At 37.4% G+C, this 20,031-nt stretch overlaps 1 protein-coding gene across 15 annotated transcripts in view; it reads right to left on the bottom strand.

The window, feature by feature from the left end:
• Positions 1–20,031, bottom strand: part of DLG2 (discs large MAGUK scaffold protein 2) — a 2,175,949-nt gene that overhangs the window by 812,371 nt on the left and 1,343,547 nt on the right. For 7 of the 15 annotated variants that reach the window (XM_049891082.1, XM_049891084.1, XM_049891085.1 and 4 more), the window contains one exon: positions 219–281. The exons of 7 other annotated variants lie outside the window; for them this stretch is intronic. In XM_049891082.1, the coding sequence (XP_049747039.1) occupies positions 219–281 (63 nt within the window). Of the gene's footprint in view, positions 1–218; positions 282–11,991; positions 12,097–20,031 lie in introns of those variants that run through there. One more of the 15 variants, XM_049891094.1, reaches the window with a different exon arrangement.

Below are 20,031 nucleotides of genomic sequence, written 5' to 3'. Positions count from 1 at the left end.
TTATGGAAGCAGACTGCCACATCTTTCTCCTAAAGAGCAGCTGGTGGGTTGGATCCACGGACCTTTCAGTTAGCAGCTGGGTGCTTAACCACTGTACCACCAGGGCTCATTTATGTTCACATACAATTCATTTCATTTCCACAGGAAAAGGGAAGGAAGTGAACATTGGATTAAGCAAGCACCTACTATGTGCCAGGCAAATATAGTAAACTTTTTACCTGTGCTTTCTTATTTAATCCATACAGAAGAACACCAGAGGGATCAGTGGAGTTATCCCTTACCTACAGATAAGTAAACAGAAGTTCAGAGTGATTCAGTGAATGTCTCCAAGTCAGAGAGCCAGAGAGAAACAAAGCTGTGATTCAAACCCAGATCTTCTGGCTTTAAATGTCTTGCTTTTGCCCACTAGTCCATGATACCTCAAGTCCCACTTATTTACACAGATTTTTTTTTTTTTTTAACAAACCTAACTGCTTTATTTATACAAATGTTCTCAGAAGATTACATGAGAAATGGAGTTATTAGCTCAACTCTCAGATGTGGTTTACTCAATATGCCCCATGCCACAGTAACCATACCTACTTAATTCACTGATTCACTCCATGTGGTACTATTCCTGGAAAGACCCATGTGGATACCATCTGTTCCATGTTGCTAAGCCCCCATAGAGCTATAATCTTATCAGTACAGTTGTATTTTCCAGCTTTAGGAGTCAGGATTCTGAGAAAACTGTCAATAACCTGGTTCACCAAGATAAGTTGATACCCATTTCATCTGTAGTACTTGGATCACGGCCTTGCACAAAATGAGTGATTAATAAATAATTGTTTTTTAGTTTCCTTCTTTTTCTTTTCTTCCATCAGGTTAGTATCTTACTGATCCAAGCACACATCTCCATGCCTACAATAATGTTCTTGTTTACATTTCACCCTTTTCCAACATCCAGAATCAATCCCAGTCCCCCCTCTTACTTACCTAACCAAATTCTATCCATTCTGCAAAGACCATCTAAATTCCCAGGCTCTCCACGAAACCTTCCCTTCTCATCCCTCTAGATCTCAATCTATCCATCTCATCACCAAAGCACTCCTTTTCTGTACTCCGTCTGTTCTTACTGAATATACTCGTTAAAGAAAAGGAATTAACATAAAAGCAAGAAACCCTAACATTTTAATGAATGTTTCCTTCTGTTCACATAAGTGTTGATGGCTAATTGGTTCAAGTGTGATATTTGTACCTCCTTAATAAAATTGTAATCATTTTGAGGGCAGTACCCATGCCTTACTTTATTTCTTTACCAGCCACCCCCACCTACACTTCTAACAGTGTTTGGCATATAGCATATACTCAAAAGGTGGTTTTTATTGGATTTTTAGGCCTGTCTTCCTACAGCCACAGTAGCAAGAGATAAGATTCATGAGAAAATCCCTGAGGCAACAGAATTAATTAGGTAAAAAGGGTAGAAAGGGGTAATTGCACACTGCCCTCCAGGGACTACTCTTTGGCAATGTCCATGTTTTAACACATGAAGCCCACCAAGCACTGCGGAACATGCTATTCTGAACTGAGGAATATTACTCTGGAAGAATAAACCTCTGCTTTTGTCATTCAGATAAAGAAAGTTAGAAAGATATGAAATTAATAAAGGAATGCAGAAATAAAAGGCAAAGTTTAATCTGGAAAAAGAACAATGATATAAAATGGTTTCTAATGAACAAGCTAAAAGGTGAAGTCTGTATGTCTTAGACAAAGTACCTCAAAAATACATTCATGAGCCCCTTGCTCTGTTTATAGCCCATATTTTGTTTTTGTTGAGAATCCGTTAATTTTCTGGCTTCAAGGCCAACTATCAGTGGAGAAGAGTTCTCTTTGATATTAAAGAGTCGAAAAGATCTGAAGTGAAGCAGAAAATTATCACCAAGCACTCTCCATTTACCGTTTCCTTTTTTCCATGTTCTTTAAGACTTAGCTTCTAGGCTATTGAAACTGTGCCTTCATTTTTCCTCTACTATAATTTGATAGTAGGTCATACACTCAGAGTTTGAAAAATAAGAGACTAAACCATGAAGAGGGTCTTAAACTATTTCAAAGCAGAACTGCTGTGGCGTGGGAGAGAGAAAGGTAGGGAGAGAGACCAAGAGGAGATGTGAGCTTGGTTTACTGCTTAACTAATAGTAATCTGTAGTATGGTCATGCCTGTGGTAGGCCTGGAAGATATTTCAACACCTGTCTCTGAAAAATGGTACTTGCGTCTGGCTGAGGAAGGGACGGAGTAGAGAACAGTTTGGATCCATTTCCCTTATTTTAAATTCTGATAACATCCATAAGTCTATCTATCTCACCACCCATTTTTCCTTCAAAAATTAATGCTCTATCTGGATTCATTTTCAATGAATAGATAAAAGAGAAAATAGATAAAAACGGAGAAGTAAATTAGGGCTGGTTAGCTAAATACTGCTGGCATTTGCTGGTGCCAAAGAATATATATTCTGCAGATGTGTTTGTATATTGTCACTCACTAGACAATAAACTCTTTGTTCCATAAGCCAAGAGCCTACAAATCTCTGGGTCCAAAATGCCAACCAGTTCCTATCCCCACAGCTGCCCTAGTTTCCCAGATGGCAGTGTGCTTGTTACTCCCGGTTTCTTGGTTTTCTGGTTTTTTTGGCTATTATTTCTAAGCCCCTGTTAATTTGCAAGGCAAGGGTACTGTTTGTTCAAATTACCTCTTTCTGGGCCCAGCATAATGCTACAACTGTCTTTTAGGTGTGACAAAGATGGAGAAATAGTGCTTTGCTGCTGTGGGGTAGAGAAGAAACAGGGAAACAGCAAGAGAAACGAACGAAAGCAAGAGAAAGAAGGCAAGTAGGAGGTTGTTTTCTGGTGCATGGGGACTCCATCACAAATTGGAGAGTGGAATGGTGGTTCCCAGGCTATTTCTCTCCTGTGTTCTCTCAGACCACTCTGTCCACTGGAACTGTATCTTCAGAAACACTTGAACCTGTGTTTGTTTTAATAAAAAATTTCTCTAACCAACTGGACATGAGGTGATAACTTACTTATGAATATAATGTTTGCAACATTTCTTTGTTGCCTACTCTAACTCAGTAAAAACATTGGCACATTATTGCTTTTACATTAAGTCTTTAGGCTGAGAGCCTCCTAACCCTGCACTTGGAGGCAGCAGATGAGACATCTAGGGCTGGTCGCGTCCCTCTGGAACTTGGTCAGGTCACTTAACTCTCTAAATGATTTCTAAGGTTACATCCAACTATAAATATGGATTTTATGATTCTTGATTTTAATATAACCTAATTTTCAATATCATAAAAATAGTAATGAAAAGAGTTTAGAATTTGGGTCATCTGCTGGAATTTTAGACCTTTTCCCTCACTTATAAGATGATCTTAGCCAATTAATTCAACTTCTCTGAAACTCTCTATGCATGTATAAATAGAAATTATAAATTATTATTTGGTCAACCTCATATGCTTTTTTTTTTTTTTTTGAGAAGCAAATGGGATCATATACAAAAACATTCTATAATTTGTAAAGGGATAGATTTGGGATAATACTTAAAATTAGTAACATTAAGAATAACAATGGTGACCCTTATTGGGCATTTTCTTTGGTCAGGTACCGGGCTTAATTTGCATTAATTCATTTAAACCTCAAACAACCCTAAAATTTGGTATAATAACTAATTTTATAGATAATAAAACTGAGGCTCAGAGAAGTTAAGTAATTTGCCCAAGCTAGCAAGTGATAGAGCAGGGAGGCAGGCCAGGTCCTTCGGGTAGCTGAAACTCAATGAGAGCAGAGTGCTCTAGCCTGAGATTCTTGTCCTAACCCACTATCTCTTGACCATTTCTGGTCCAGGCCATGTCAAGTTTCTAAGCTTCAATGTTCTCACAAATAACATCAAAAAAAAAAAACCAAACCCACTGCCATCGAGTCTATTCAGACTCATAGCAACCCTGTAGGACACAGTAGAACTACCCCATACGGTTTCCAAGGAGTGTCTGGTGGGTTCGAGAAAGAATCTAGTGTACACTGCTTTGAAAGTTGTAACTAAAGAAGGTGGTAGTAGTGATAGTAGCTGTCTGAGCAGCAGCAGCAGTAGCAGTAGCAGTAATAAAAGCATTAGTATATATTTTTTGTCTCCACACAAGATAAAAATTAGAAGCTCCATTGACTTTAGGCGTCTTCTTGCTAAATAAAAATATCTAAATGAAGCTTAAAAGAGTACAACGTATCTAGTATTAGCTCATTAAAGATTTGGAGGGTTTGATGCGTGGTTTTAATTGTGTTTTGTTATATGGAGGAGGACTGCTATTATTAACTTTGAACAACTGTCTACTTTTCTGTTGTGTAACAAAAATGTTTTAGGTTCCATTTTTGCAATTTCCAAAATGAGTAAGGAAGATGAAAGGGGCAGAGGACAGGCTTTATTCTGTTATACAATAACATATACCTGCACAAATACCCCATTTTGATGAGTCAACACAAACATTTTACAAGGAAGACTACCGGAACAGAGAGAAGGCATCCTGCACCTGGTGCTTATCTTCCTTGGACTTCAGACGCCTGTGCAAAGCAGTCACAACGGCAGCAAAGAAAATACAATCTGCTCAAGGAAGGAAGATAAAAAGATAGCAGTCTCTTGCCTTTTGTTCCCAAACAAAAAAATTCCATTCTATCTTAGCAGTAAACTGCAAATGGTAATGCAGTCCCTGGCTGTTGCAATTATCCAGGTCCCTTCTGGTGTAGTTTTTCTGCCCTTAAATTGAATGTCTCTATAGATGAAGTGCCATGTTTATTCTTTTACTAATAGAAATTCCATTAAAAGCCTCTTTCATATTCTTCAGAGGGAAACAGACTAAAACTGGGGTATTACTGGACAGAAATGCAAAGTAAGGGTTAAAAGGTATAAAAATGGAGAAAGGAATCCAATGTGATTGAGGATGATGAGTTGAATAATATTTAGAATCCAGAAAGGACAAAATATACTTAGAACACCATGAACTGGGACTGAAACTCATCATTGAACAAATCCTATTTAGAGCTGACCTAAGCTTGATGACAGTTCAAACTCGACATCCGGGGGCTGGAGGCCGGGTCTGGGGAAGTGATACTGCAGCTGAGAAGAGAGGTTTTAAGGCCGTACTTGAGACTCAAAGGGTCGTTTCCCCAGTTGTACCTCCTTACTAAATTCTCATTTCTTAAGACATAATCAGCCTATACAGATTTATTTAGCAAACATCATATTTAAAACACTGTACTTGTCACTAGAGGAGTCCTGGTGGTGCAGCCAATAAGCGCTTGGCTGCTAACAAAAGGTCAATGGTTTGAATCCACCAGGCTGCTCCCCTGGTAGAAAGATGTGGCAGTCTGCTTCCATGAAGATTATAGTCTTGGAAACCCTAAGGGGCAGTTCTACTCTTTCCTACAGGGCCACTGTGAGTATGAATCAACTCGATAGCAGTGGGATTTTTGGGTTTTGGTACTTGTCACCCTACACAGTAGGAAGAGAAGCAGCTCATTGTCCTCCCCTGTAAGGAGTTTATAATGTTATGTAGAAATAACAGCAACCCCCAAATACTTACAATAAAATGCCACGGATTATCACAAGAGAAATAGAGGCAAAGTAACATGGAGGGTGCAAAGGAGAAAGGCAAGTGGGGTTAGAGTCAGAAAGCATGATTTCCCTCCTGGTCCTACCAGCTACATGATCTTGAGCAAAGTATTTTACCCCAATGACTCTAAAAATATGATTATATATATAAATATAAATGGGGTTTATTTCATGGTGGTATTGCAATAACTAAATAAAGCACAGGTGAAAGGAGTTTGTAAACTGTCAAATATTAGGTTCCCTACTGTTCTTTTTCTGCAGGGGTGCTAATCAGGGTTGAATAATGAGGAAAAAAAAGGGGGCACATTATCTGGTTGTGAGACCTGAGGGAAGACTTGTGGAAGAGGATGTAAATTAAGCCTTGAATCATGCAACCTTACCCTGAAGACCAGCATGGTAAGTGAGTCCCTCTCCTCTCCAGCCCTTGCTCTGCCCCCTTCTGCAGGACTGTATCCTGGTCCCTGTACCACTAGTCACTAACTGGTCTTGTCTTAGTTAAGGTTCTTTTGGTTGCAGAACAGATACCCACCTGCATTAGCTTAAGCAAAAATTAGAATTTCTTATCAGGCTAGAAGACAGGAAGACAGCAGGTTAGGTTGCCTGCTGGACTGGGATTAAGAACTGGGAGTTATCAGGAACCCAGGCAGCCACAGTCCAGCCTCTTCCAATTCCATTCAGACTTATTTCTCTCAGTGTCTTTCTTTGGGACCAAGTGGTTTCTCATCTCCATTTCTCATTCTACATTTGTTTCAATCTTTTATTTCTATACACTAGCTTTCTTTGCTTCTATATGCATACATCTCAGCTGCAGGCACAGACAGGTGTTAACCTGGGAAGCAGGCCATAGGTAGCGGGAGTAGTACAGTCAGGTTATCTTTCCTGGCTGAGGTCCCTTTTCCAAGGTTCCTGTGCCTTACTCTTTTGGCCTGAATTATTTGGTGCTTCTCTCCTGATTGGCCCACAGTGTTCTTGACCTTAAATGAATGACACAACTCTCCTAATTGTTTTGATCTTGCTTTCTTTCTAATGCTCTAAGAGGAATATTGGGACCTGGAGGAAAGTTGATAACTTGCCTTCATTCCATACCAATTTTTCATACCTCAATGCCTCTGTACTTCCTGTTTCATCCTTTCTCACCTCCCCAAACTGGTAAATCCCTATTTTAAAGCCCTTCTCAAGTCCTTTATCCTATTTTCAGGCTTCCTCTATCATTCTTCCCCTCTACTATAAGTGGGTAGATTATTCCTTACTTGCTGCTTTTACTGTGGTTTATACATCCCTTGATCACTGCTCCTATCATACTATGTTATAGCTAATTTGACTAGCATAGTTTCTCCTGGCGGCACAGTGCTTAAAGCACTCGGTCAGAAGCTCGACCAATCAGGCTCTCAGTGGGAGAAAAGTGTGGCAGTTTGCTTCCATAAAGATTTATATCCTTGGAAACCCTATGGGGCAGTTTTACCCTGTCCTTTTTTTTTTTATAGGGTCCCTATGAGTCACAATCGACGCAATGGCAGTAAGTTTGGTTTGGCACAGTGGTTAAGAGCTACGGCGAGATAGGCTGCTAACCAAAAGGTTGGCAGTTCGAATTCACCAGCTGCTCCTTTGAAACTCTGTGGGGCTGTTCTACTCAGTCCTATATGAGTCAGAATGACTTGAAGTAAATGTTTTGGTTTTTTTGTTTGTTTGTTTTATTCTAGTTAGTTGGTTAAGAAAACGGGCTCTGGGGTCAGATGACTGGGTCCAAGGGCTAGCCTTTCCATTTATTAGCTATGTGACCATGGGAAAGTTACTTCTCTAAATCATATTTGTAAAATGGAGATGATAGTGACTACATCAGAGCATTGTTGACAGAATTAAATGAGATAATAGGTATAAAGTGCCTAGAACAGTCCATGATATCGAATAGGTTCTCAATAAATATTAACCACAAATTTTATAGTCCTAGTACCTAGCCCAGGGTGTGGCAGAGAGTATGTGCCAATTGTTTGCTGAAGAAATGAACTTGTATTTTAAGACTTATGAAAGTTTTTAAAAGACTTTTATTTCATTTGCAGTATTTTTACAAAATATTTACTGTTGTCACACTGTTCTGATGATACATATGTATCTGTGTATACATATGTGCAATAATTGCATTACAATTGTGTAAAATGTTGTAAATGACTTGCAACGTGGATATATACATAATCATGTATTTAATGTCTGTTTCCTCCACTACAAGGTAAATGCCTCAGGACAGAGTTTGAGCCCGTCCTATTTACTGTTGTACCGCTCAGGCATGTCATACAGTATCTGACACATTAAATGTATTTAGTAAATATTGGCAAAATGGATGAGTAAATGGACAAATGGGCCATCTTAAACAGTTAGTAAGTCCCTTGCTGTTCTCCCCACTTGGGATGTCCTCTTTGGCCATCATTGTTGCATGTCAAAATCCTATTTAACTTTCATAACCTCGTTAAGGTGCCACTATATCCACAAAGTCTTTCACCCCATGGAAGGAATTTGCCCCTTCTCTGAATTCTTATGGGAATTTGTGGATAACTCCACTAATCATTACTTTCCATCTGGTATTAGGGTAAGTTTTGTGTTAATTTGAAAGTTCCTTAAGGGCAGAATTCCATGTATGTTTCATCAGGGCTTCTCCTAATTTATTCATTTTTTATCTCTTTCCAATGCTTAGCAAGCTACATGCCACATTCACATAAGAGTCATTCATTCAGAGATGAATAAGTGAATAAATGAATGAATGAATGACTGGATACACTGCTCTATGATTGCCAGAAGCCCAGAGTCCAACAACAGGATGGGGAGCAAAAACGTATTGAGAACCTGCTGAATTCCAGCATGAATGTCTTTACCGAATCCAGATATTTTGGCTAGCAATATATGGAAAACCAACACTGCAATGCAGCAAGAGACAGTGTGTCAACATTTGGACAGAGGGCAATGTAATCTGTCTTCCAAAGTAATGGAGACACAGGACCTTATGTTCAGGACCTTATCCTGTGCCAAGAAAAGTGCCTGGAACATACCAGGAAATATAAGTGAAGTGAATTAAATAATATGTGAATAAAAACACCTGTCAGTCTTTATGAACAGGACTGTTAATTATGTGACTGTTTTTATAAACATACCTGAGAGAAGGCAGGTCTTTGGATGGCCCAAATGGCTATAATTACTCCTGTTCCTTTTCCCTTGCTAGCATTTTTGGGTTTGGGAACAAATCATTGCACCCCTAACCTCTGAAGCTTAATGATTTATCTAAATAAGCAGCATGGCTAAAGAGATACAATTCCAGGATAACAATTCTGGGCTGGCACCTACATGCCTGATTATTCACCTCTTCAGGTGCTCAGGCAAGAAAACTTGTACTTTGATACCCAAATATACTGACTGTCTAGAAGGATGTCCTTATAGTACCAATGACGGAGCTTTGCAGGGCTTCATTAGATAGCTCTTTATTATTCATTCATTAAATATTTAAGGGCTTACTTTGGCCAGGCACTCCTGATAGAAGATATGGAAAATTCTGTATTGTTGTTTTATACTCTAGTCTCTTGGGTCAAGCAGAAAAAACTGGTTAAGATTCCAGATTTGATCTCCATCAGATACTCGAACACTGAAGGACTTCATGGTTTGGTTTTCTTTTCTGCCAAGACTCTTTGGGGCTGTATACCATCCAGGGATTGATTTCTTTAGGTTTCCTCTCACCAATGTGAATTTTAGGTTACATGGAAAGGTTCCCTGGAGCAGATTGGATCATGACCTGAGATTTTATGTCAGGTTTATTATTAGTCCACAAAACTGCACAGACTGAAAAACCATCTGTTGCCTATATATACCTGGCTGTATGTGAGAGATGATGCAGACCATCTAGGAGTCCATACTAATAGCAGATGCACAGAAGAGCATTTACCCTCTCCAAGAAAAAAGGATCCTGCCTGTGAGCTCTTCAGGTCTGTTTTCCTCAGGCCAACAACATCAACGTGCAACTGTCCTCTGAACACATTTTTAAAATATTTGATTTTAAAAGAGAACCAGCTTTATCTCAAGAAGGCGATTAATTGAACTGACATAGTTTGTCATTTTTCTTAATACAACAGAACGCAGAAAGGTAGATTATATATGTTTTAGGATTTATTAAGATGCCCTAAGCAATTTATTAAGATACCCTAAGCAATGAAGCTACCACCTGTCTATCAGTTTGTCATAATATGGTGGCCTGTGTGTTTCTGTGGTGCTGGAAGCTATGGAAGCAAGGTTACCCATAATGGACAAGTTTCAGCAGAGCTTCCAGACCAAGACAGACTAAGAAGAAAGGCCTGCTGATATATTTCCGAAAAATTAGCTAATGAAAACTCTATGGACCACAACAGAATATTATCCAATATAGTGCTGGAAGATGAACCCTCTAGGCTGGAAGGCACTCAAAATACACAGAGACAGGAACAATATATTTAAGCACACCAGTGATCGTGAAGATGGGGCAGGACTGGGTAATAGCTCATTCTATTGTACATGGGGTCGTCATAGATGGAGTCAACCTATGACAACTAATAATATTACGTGTGTGTGCACAGGAGGAATTGGGAGCAGATAATAGAATGGAAAATAAAAGAGTAGTCTGTGGACTCTGGGAATTGAGTCCAAGGTTATTTTTTTCCCTTAAGTGTCTATCCCCTGTATTAACACATCACCACACCCACCACCACTCTACTGCAATGCTTTTGTCAAGGTTTATTGTTTTCTCCAGAGGAATCTGAAAAGAAATAATTTTATGAGGACAGTATAGACAAAGGTGGTGATGAAAACTGCCATGCATTAACTGGAAATCCTAGAATTAGAGACTCTTGTTAGTTGATTCATTCATTACTTATACATTCACCAAACACTATTATGCCAGGAAATGTGCTAAGCCCTGGGGACAGACACATCTCTATATTCAAAGAGTTCAAAACAAGAAAAAAAAAATGCATGTTAGTTCCTTTCCCTGACTTATTTTCTTTTTCGCCTTCACTCTAAAAAGTTAAAATTAGAGAGACAGACAAGAAAACATTTACAGTAAAATATGTTAGGTGATAAATTAGAAATACAAGGAACCAAGAGTGGAGAAAATAACTTTGCCTAGCTAGAGAAGGTTCCACAAAAGAGGAGATATTTGAGCTTCACAAACAGTATCACACTCTCCTTGATAAAACAAAGGAAAAGGAGCTTGATAAAGATACGTGAAGCAAACTATACACACCAGCTTCCGGTTCAAAGCATGAAGGGATCATTATAGCTTAAGATGTAGAGAACTTCCCACCATTAGTTTTTTAAACTCCTTGCAAAAATTATGTAATTTCGATGGCTTTAATTGTCATGTTAAACTTACAGAGCTCCAAGTAGAAAACAACAGTTCAGTTAGAAGGACTTTAAATATTGCACAGTCTTTGAAACATTTAGGTGATTCCCAAATCACAGAAAATTATATGATGGCATGTAACTTGAGTCACGAAAGTAACTTGAACTTCAAAGATTTACCCCAACTATTCACAGAAATATATCTCTTGGATTTCTATGTCAGAAGTGACAAATAATTTTTAGCAGGAATTAATTTTTAAGAATGTTCTCTAATTCCTGACAGATGACCTGAATACCTCAAAAGAGATCTAACTGAAAGAATCAAAGATTTTAATACTCCTCTTCCAAGTCCCATTTACCTCATCTCAGCTTATCAAATGTAGCCTGACAGTTTCCTCCTCCAGTAGGGTAAATTATAATTACAAACATTAGTTTTGAATTATAAAACATAATGACCTCAGGTCACATAATTCATTTTATGTATCACACCCTTCTAATCAGACATGTTTACAAATCCCTAAGTACTCTAGTAAAGGAACAATCATTACACTTCTCAAGAGAGTTGGACAGAAGATTTGACTTAAATAAGTTAAAAATGGAAATTTATAGGTTAACTTTTGGCTTCTTGTTTCATGTATCCAATCCAGTGCAAAAGATATCTAAGCCATTTTAAGTAGTTTTGGAAGAACCACTCAGAAAATAAACATTGCAGATGATTTCAGATATTAATATAAGGGATATCAATCTTGTTCCTTCTCTTTAGTAAATGTTACTTTAAACACTGTGATCTTCAGTGGGATGAGTCTGCTGGGACCACCGTTTACTCTTTTTTCACTGATCAATATTTTGACCATATTAAGAAAACAGACATATATTTATCTCCAAGAAGAACTATAGAGATCCTACAGTGTCTTTAAACACACAGAATACATGCCCTTTCTCTGTAGGCATAAAAGGGAAAATGGAGAAAAATAATCCCTAGAAAAATGAAAGGAAATTTTCCTTACCGGAATGAATGCGTGCTGCATAGCTTGCTCGCACTGTTTTAAGGAAGCAATAGTATCCCATAAAAGCTGGTAATTCTCAGCCCGGGAAGCACTTGGCCGTTGCATAGTGAAAGCTGGTAATGCTCAAACTGAGCTCAAAGAACCCAGTTGAAGAAGGAAAAAACCCTGCAGATCTGTTACATAAACTTAATTAGATCTGCTACACAAACTGCTATCTTAAGACTTAAAAAAAAAAAGTTAATGAGAACATTTCTTTTGGGGGATAACTGGGCATGACTTGAACAGAGACAGATGTTTTCATTGGGAAGAATTTTCATTCCCACACTTGTGAAAAGCAATTCCATCAGTGTTCCCCTATCTCCACACAGGTCTGGCGAAACTGCACATACCATAAGTGTGTGGGGGGAAAGAGGTGGGAGGCAGAGAGATGTGAAAAATATACCAACCAAAAGATTTGGGTGGCAGGCCATGGTGATAGAAGGTAAGTAGCTTGTGATAAGTACTAAAATTGAAGGAAGTGTGTTACATACACACATAACTGTACATATGCAGGTGTCTCCATTTGTCTGCTGTGTGAAATACACAACCACGTGCATTCACACACAGGGTCACTGAATATGCTCAAATCTTCTCTCATTTTAATGAACACCTACAGGTGACATATTCTTCATTTACAGAGTATTATGGCCTTATTACACTATAGGCTTGTTTCCTTGGAATTATCCCTAAAGGCTAGTCAGAAGTTTCATGAGCATAAAACACAGTATGTTTTCTAAAATTTAAGATTAATTTGAAGACTGTAGTATTGGAATATCTATTGGAGGAAGTCACATTTATTTCTTGTTCTAGATACAATTTGTACAGATAACACAAGGAGAACCATGTCTTCAAATATTCTTGGGACCTGAGAGTAGGTTGCCTAGAACTGAACATGTTAATTCCAAAGAAATAAGTTTTTTCACTTTAATGACAAAAAGGCTAGCCTAATCACTAAATAAAACATGAACAACCAAATTTAGGAACAGATTTTGAATTTCCTTCATTTAAGACAAGGAGCCCAGAAAGCAAAGAGAGGCTCCACCCACCCCTATATTCTCTGTGGGATTGCTAAAACAGGGCAGTCAAGATATCCTGAAAAAAGGTGCTGGCTGACCCAAAGGAATCTATGCTCTCAGGGCTAGTTTCACAGCCACCGTAGAGATATTTATATCTGGATATTTACCTATCTGGGTAGGTAGGTAGAAAACTGAATGCATATAATACACAGCAAAATGTAGAAATTATGTATTTAATTGACCTAGAAAATCTGAGAGGGGCAAAACAAAGTACAGATTGCAGGAAAGAGTTTGATAACATAAATGAAGGATTTTTTTTTTTTTTTGCTCTTTTATTTTTGGAAGAGCTGCATGATTTGGGTTACCTAGTTTCTCTCCATTTGTACCCTGGTGATGGAGGAAATCTCCTAGTTCATACTAATGCCCTCCTGATGTGAAAATCCCAAAGGCTGATACTAACAAATTATTTGCTTTATGTCAATGACTTTTCAATTTTGAATGTAAAGAATTTGAAGAGGAATTAATCTCGAAATCCTACCTGGCTAATTTGTAGGAAGATTGTTTTTCCTTAATATTTCATGAACACCACCATAAGGCTATTGCCACTAGACAGTTGGTTTTTCAATATCAATTTAACCAACCTTCTCTTTTTTCATTCATAATGTTCTTCTGTTCATCTCACACCCACAGTCCCTCCTCTGCCTTTATTCCTGCCCTTACACTCTCCCATCTGCCCCAGCCACATGCTTCTTCTTCACACATTGTCGACCAGCCAGCCCACAACTTCCAGAAAATATTCTGTCACTAGTAAATGTTCTGTATTTCTCAGCAAAAAATAGAGGAAAAGTTTTTTTTTTTTCTTATCTCCAAAATTCCATCCTATCCCTTCTGTGTTCCTTAAGCAAACATCGCTATTTCCCCATTATTCTAGGATCCAGCCTCTGGGTCTTCTGTCATGCCTGAGACTTCTTCCATCAGGTCCCTACATTCTTTCATTGAAGCAGAGCCTCCTAAAAGATCTTCTTTTTCGTAGTCTTTGGGGAAAGGGTAGAGAATTGACAGTCTCTACATGTATATATGTATAAAGACTGCGTTAAAAAAATACCCTTCAAGTCATGCATTTATTCACTGATCCAACAAACATATTAAGCAACTCCCAAGTGCTATAGTTTTTGTTAACAGGAGCTCTGGTGGTGCAGTAGTTAAGAGATCAGATTGCTAACCAAAAGGCTGGCAGTTCAAACCCAAAAGCTTGGAAACCCTATGGGGCACTTCTACTCTGTCCTATAGGATTTCTGTAAGTCAGAATCTACTCGATGGCAATGGGATGGATGGATGGCAAAACAGATATATCAGATGTTGATTCTGCCTTTTAAAATCTTACAGAAGGAATGATACATGGGTAAAAACAACAAAAAGACTAGTTAAAAAAGGGTAACAGTCATAAAAGACATGGCATAAAGAATAAGACAGAAGGAATTATATTCACTGGGGAAATTGGGACAGCCTCATGGAAGATTTAGCACTTTGCTAGAGCTTGAAGTTAGGGTAGAATTCAAACATTCAGAGAAAGGTAGGGGGCATTCTTGACGAAGAAAAAAAAAAAAACACCCATTGCCCTCGAGTCGATTCCAACTCATAGTGACCCTATGGGACAGAGAAGAACTGCCCCATAGGGTTTCTGGGGAGCAGTTGGTGGATTCAAACTGCTGACCTTTTAGTTAGCACCCATAGCTCTTAACCACTGTGCCACCAGGGCTTCTGAAGGAAAGGAAGAGCAAGGGTACAGGGTAAAAAAGTAGAGGTCATTAACGGTTGAATTGGAAGGAACATGACATCATGAAAACTAATAACTAACCAGATTAATACTCAGATTTGGACTGAAGCCAAGGCTACTCGAGTGAAAACTCAGTAGCTTCCTCTTCCTAATGCTAACCAATCTTAGTTTTAACAAATTCTTAGAGAATTAATGTCCATAAATTCAGTGACACTCTTCTTAGACCTCCTGAGGTGATTAATTCCATATGTTTATTCCTCACTCTTTAAAATAGGCATATTAGCACGTTTGTTACTACATTTTTACTTATTTTTTAAATGTTTTGATGACATGTTTTCAGTATCGGAATGCATGCTTACTAATTGAGTGCATTTTGATTTTTGCTTGGTAATATGGATTTTGAGAAATATGATCTGGCAATACAACCTGCCAATGAGGCAAGTGGCACTTGGGGGCCACTGATCTGTGACATTACAGTGTACCACTGAGCATTGGATAGACAATTTATTGCTAGCACCTTTCCATTAGGTTAGGTGGGAAAACTCTGGTTTTCCAAATATGACACAGAAAAACCAGGACAAGGCCAACAGGGCTCCCTAACTATCACCCAGGAAAGCTATAATTATGCTTACCTTATCTCACTAAATTTCTTTTTTTTTTTTATCTCACAGAAATAAAGGGAAAAAAGGCAAAAGTGTACAAAACTAACACAGCCAGGAAGCGTCGCCTGATAGAATGCCTAACCTACACAACAATGAGGACTGCTCAGCTTCAAGTATTTGAAAAGGAACCCACCTTGACTCTAAACACATTAAGAACTGGAATAATGCCTTACCCCTGAGGTCCAGAGGCATAAAAAGTGGTTGGCATAGGACAAACCAAACCCAAAACCAAACCCAGTGGCTTTGAGTCGACTCTGACTCATAGCGACCCTGTAGGACAGAGTAGAACTGCCCCATAGAGTTTCCAAGGAACGCCTCACGGATTCGAACTGCCGACCCTTTGGTTAGCAGCCATAGCACTTAACCACTACACCACCAGGGTTTCCTACCATTTAGGCCAATGGTAATGAAATTAATATACTTTTGGAGGTATTAAGTGACTCAATCACTTAGGCTGTATTATTTAGTGAATTAATTACTTAGTTTTTATTAAGTACATATAGCATGTCTTGCACTTATGCCCAATCACTTTTATAAGTTCTTAAGTCTATTACCTTCAAAATTCAGGCAGGGTTTACCATGAACCATACCTGATCAAATATTTTATAATTTGGTTCAGTTTAACAAACATTTATTGAATGTCACTAAGTGCCAGGCACAGTGTTAAAAACTAGGAATACAAAAATGAATACAACATACTTTCAATCATCTGTTTCTCTTCATTACCATTCAACATGAGTTTTCCTTCTACTCACTAGTAAAGTATATGTATTTCCTTCATGTGAGCACAAAGCCTGGGATTATAATGGGTGCCATTCTTCTATTAAATCAAGCTCAAAGTTAAATTGCAAGCCTTAGTATGTCTAACCATACGTTTTGCCATGCACACAGAGGTCTCCATTTGCATGATTTCTGCTTCCAGTTAAGATGAAATAACAGGAACTGGATTTACATACCTGAAGCAACTAAAAATCTGGTCAAAATATATGAAACAACATATTCCAATAACTGGACATCAGACAAGGAAGAACGATAAACTCTGAGAGACAGAAAACAAGGTAATCCTATGTCTGCCCATCTTACACCTTTGAGAGAATTTCCAGGCCACATTGTGTGGGGGGGAGGGGGCAGGGAGGGTGGAATATCCCAGTGGGCTTGGTAAGTTAAGGAGACAGAATTGGTTATCTAGAAAGACCAAGGCAGCAAGGAGAAATAGAGAAATCTACAATTATAGCTGGATATTTTGATACTTTTCTCACAATAATTGTTAGGAGAAGTAGACAGAAAATATGTAAAGATACAGAAGACTTGGATAAAACTATCCATCAGTTTGAACTTATTGACCTTTATGCAACACTCTACCCAACAACAGCAGAATACACATTCTTTTCAAGTGAGTAGGGAGCATTTACCAAGAGAGAATGTATTCTCAGGCTTAAATCAAATGTCAATAAATTTTAAAGAATCCAGGTTATAGGAAGTATATTCTCTGACCACAATGTAATTGAATTAGAGATTAGTAACAGAACAATCTTTGGATAATTCCCAAATATTCAAAAATGAAGTAACACATTTCTAAATAAACCATGGGCTAAAGAAGAAATAAAAAGGAAGTTAGAATGTGCTTTGAATTGAATAAAAATACAAATATATAAAAAATTTTGGAATACACCTAAAGCAGTAATTAAGGAGAACAATTTATCACTAAACACCTATATTAGAAAAAAGAAAGGTCTTAAATGAATGACTTGAGCTTCCATGTTCAGGAACTAAACTAAGAGCAAATTAAACCTAGTAAGATGAAAGGAAATAATAATGATCAGAACAGAAAAATAATAGAGACCATCAATGAAACTAAAAGTTGGTTCTTTCAGAATATAAATAAAATGAATAATCTTCCAGCAAGGCTGATCAGGAAAGAAAAAGACACGACTTACCAAATTCAGGAATGAAAACAGAGTCATCACTACAGATTCTACATATAAGAAAGATAGAAGAATCTTATGAACAACTGTATTGCTGAGATGGAATGGACAAATTCCTTGAAAGTCACAAACTACCAAAGCTTATTCAAGAAAAAAAATTAATCAAAGTAGCTATAACATGTATCCATTAAAGATATCTAATTGATAACTAAAAACCTTCCTACCAAGAAACTACAGGGCTAGATGGCATCCCTAATGAATTCTACCAAATATTTAAAGAAGAAATAACAATTCTATACAAACTTTGAGAAGACCGAAGAGGAATAAGTACTTCCCAATTCATTCTTTGAGGCAGCAGTACCCTGATACCAAACAAGACAAATACAACAAAACCAAACACCAATAAGCCCTTATGAACAGAGATGCAAAAATCCCTAATACAATTTTAGCACCTTGACTCCAGGAATATGTAAAAATGATAGTATCATAACCTAGTAGGCTGTATCACAGGAATGCAAGGTTGGTTTAACTTTTTTGTTTTTTTCAATCAAAAAACAAATAATCATATGATCATTACAATGGGCATGTTAAAAGCATTTTGAAATATCTAATATAGCTTCCAATTAAAAAAAAAACTCTCAGCAAACTGTGAACAGAAGGGAACTCTGTCAACCTGATAAAGGGCATCTACCAAAACACATACTGCTACCATCGTCATTTAATGGTGAAGGGCGATATGCTTTACCCCTAAGATCAGGACAGACAAGGATGTTTCTTCTCACCACTTCTATTCAACATTGTACTAGAGTTCTGAATAAGGCAAGAAAAAAATTAAGATTGAAAGATAGAAATAAAAATATATTTACACATGACATAAGTTTTATGTAAAAAGTCTACAGAATCTATAAAAAAAGCTACTGGATACAATAAGTGAGTTTAGGAAGGTTGCAGAATACAATATCAAAATACAGAAAAATCAATTGTTTTTTCTCTATACTGGCAACAAATAAATGGAAATTAAAATAAAAAAACACAATTTGTAATAAGATAAAAAATAAGGAATAAGGATAAACCTGATAAAAGATGTGCAAGATCTGTATAATGAAAACAACTAAGCATTCCTGAGAAAAATTAAAAACGATTTATGTAAATGGAGAGATATACCATGCTCCTGTGTAAGGAGACTCAAAATTATAACGATGTCAACACACTGAAAATTGAGCTACAGATTCAATGCAATACCAATCAAAATCTCCTTTTTTTTTTTTTGCAGAAATTTACAACCTGACTATAAAATTCATATAGACATGCAAAGGACCTAGAATGCCCAAAATAAATTATAAAATGGGGGAAAAAAATGAAGAAAAAAGACTACCTGATTTCATGACTTATTAAAAAGCTGAGGTAATCAAGACAATGGTATAAAGTGGCATGAAGATAGAACAGAATAGAATCCAGAAATATACCCATACGTATACAAACCCCAACCAAACCCACTGCCATAGAGTCAATTCTGACTCATTCCGACACTGTGGGACAGAACAGAACTGCCCCAGAGGGTTTCCAAGGAGCGGCTGGTAGATTCGAACTGCTGACCTTTTTGGTTAGCAGCCTGACCTTTTAACCACTGAGCCACCAGGGCTCCCATGCATATATAGACAACTGATTTTTCACAAATGTACAAAGGCAATTCAACAGAGACAGGATAATCTTTTAACAGCTGATGTTGGAAAAATTGGATATCCATATGCAAAATAACAAGCTTTGATCTGCACCTCCTCCCATATATTAACTCAAAATAGATTATAGATAAAATGTAAAATCTAAAACCATACAACTTCTAAAAGAAAATCTCTGCAATCAGGTTAGACACGACACCAAAAGCACAATTCAAAAAAGAACGAATTTCTAAACTAGACATCATCAAAATTAAAGAATCTGTTCTTTGAAAAACACTGTTTAGAGGATGAAAAAAGACAAGCCACAGAACGGAAGAAAATATTTGCAAATCATATATCTAAGAGACTTGCTTCCAAAATATATAAAGAATTCTCAAAGTTAAATAATAAGAGAACAAAGAATCCAGTTTTAAAAATTGAGCAAAAGATCTGGCCACTTCACAATGAAGATATACAGGGTAACAAACAAGCACATGCAAAGATGATCAACATAATGAGTTATTAGAGAAATGGGAAATAAAATTACAGTGAAATACCATTGCACACCTACTAGGATGGCTAATATTAAAAAGACTAGCCATATTAAGTCTCAGTGAGGATGTAGAAAAATTGGAGCTCTCGTGCAATGCTGGTGCAAAGGTAAAATGGTAAAGCCATTTTGGAAACCGGTTTAGCAGTTTCTTAAAAAGTTAAACACACAACTACCACATGAGTTAACCATTTCACTCCTAAGTAGTTATCCAAAAGAAATGAAAACATATGTCTACTGAAATCATGCGTACAAGCCCTCATAGGAACCTTATCTGTAACAGCCAAAAGCTGGAAACACCACCAACAGGTGAATATTATGATATATTCCTACAGTGTAATTCTATTCAGCAATGAAAACAAATGAGCTATTGATGCAGGAAACAACATGAATCAATCTCAAAATAATTATGC

This window comes from Elephas maximus, chromosome 7 (assembly GCF_024166365.1).
Source record: "Elephas maximus indicus isolate mEleMax1 chromosome 7, mEleMax1 primary haplotype, whole genome shotgun sequence".
NCBI lineage: Eukaryota > Metazoa > Chordata > Mammalia > Proboscidea > Elephantidae > Elephas > Elephas maximus.
This window is presented reverse-complemented; position numbering and strand designations above follow the sequence as displayed.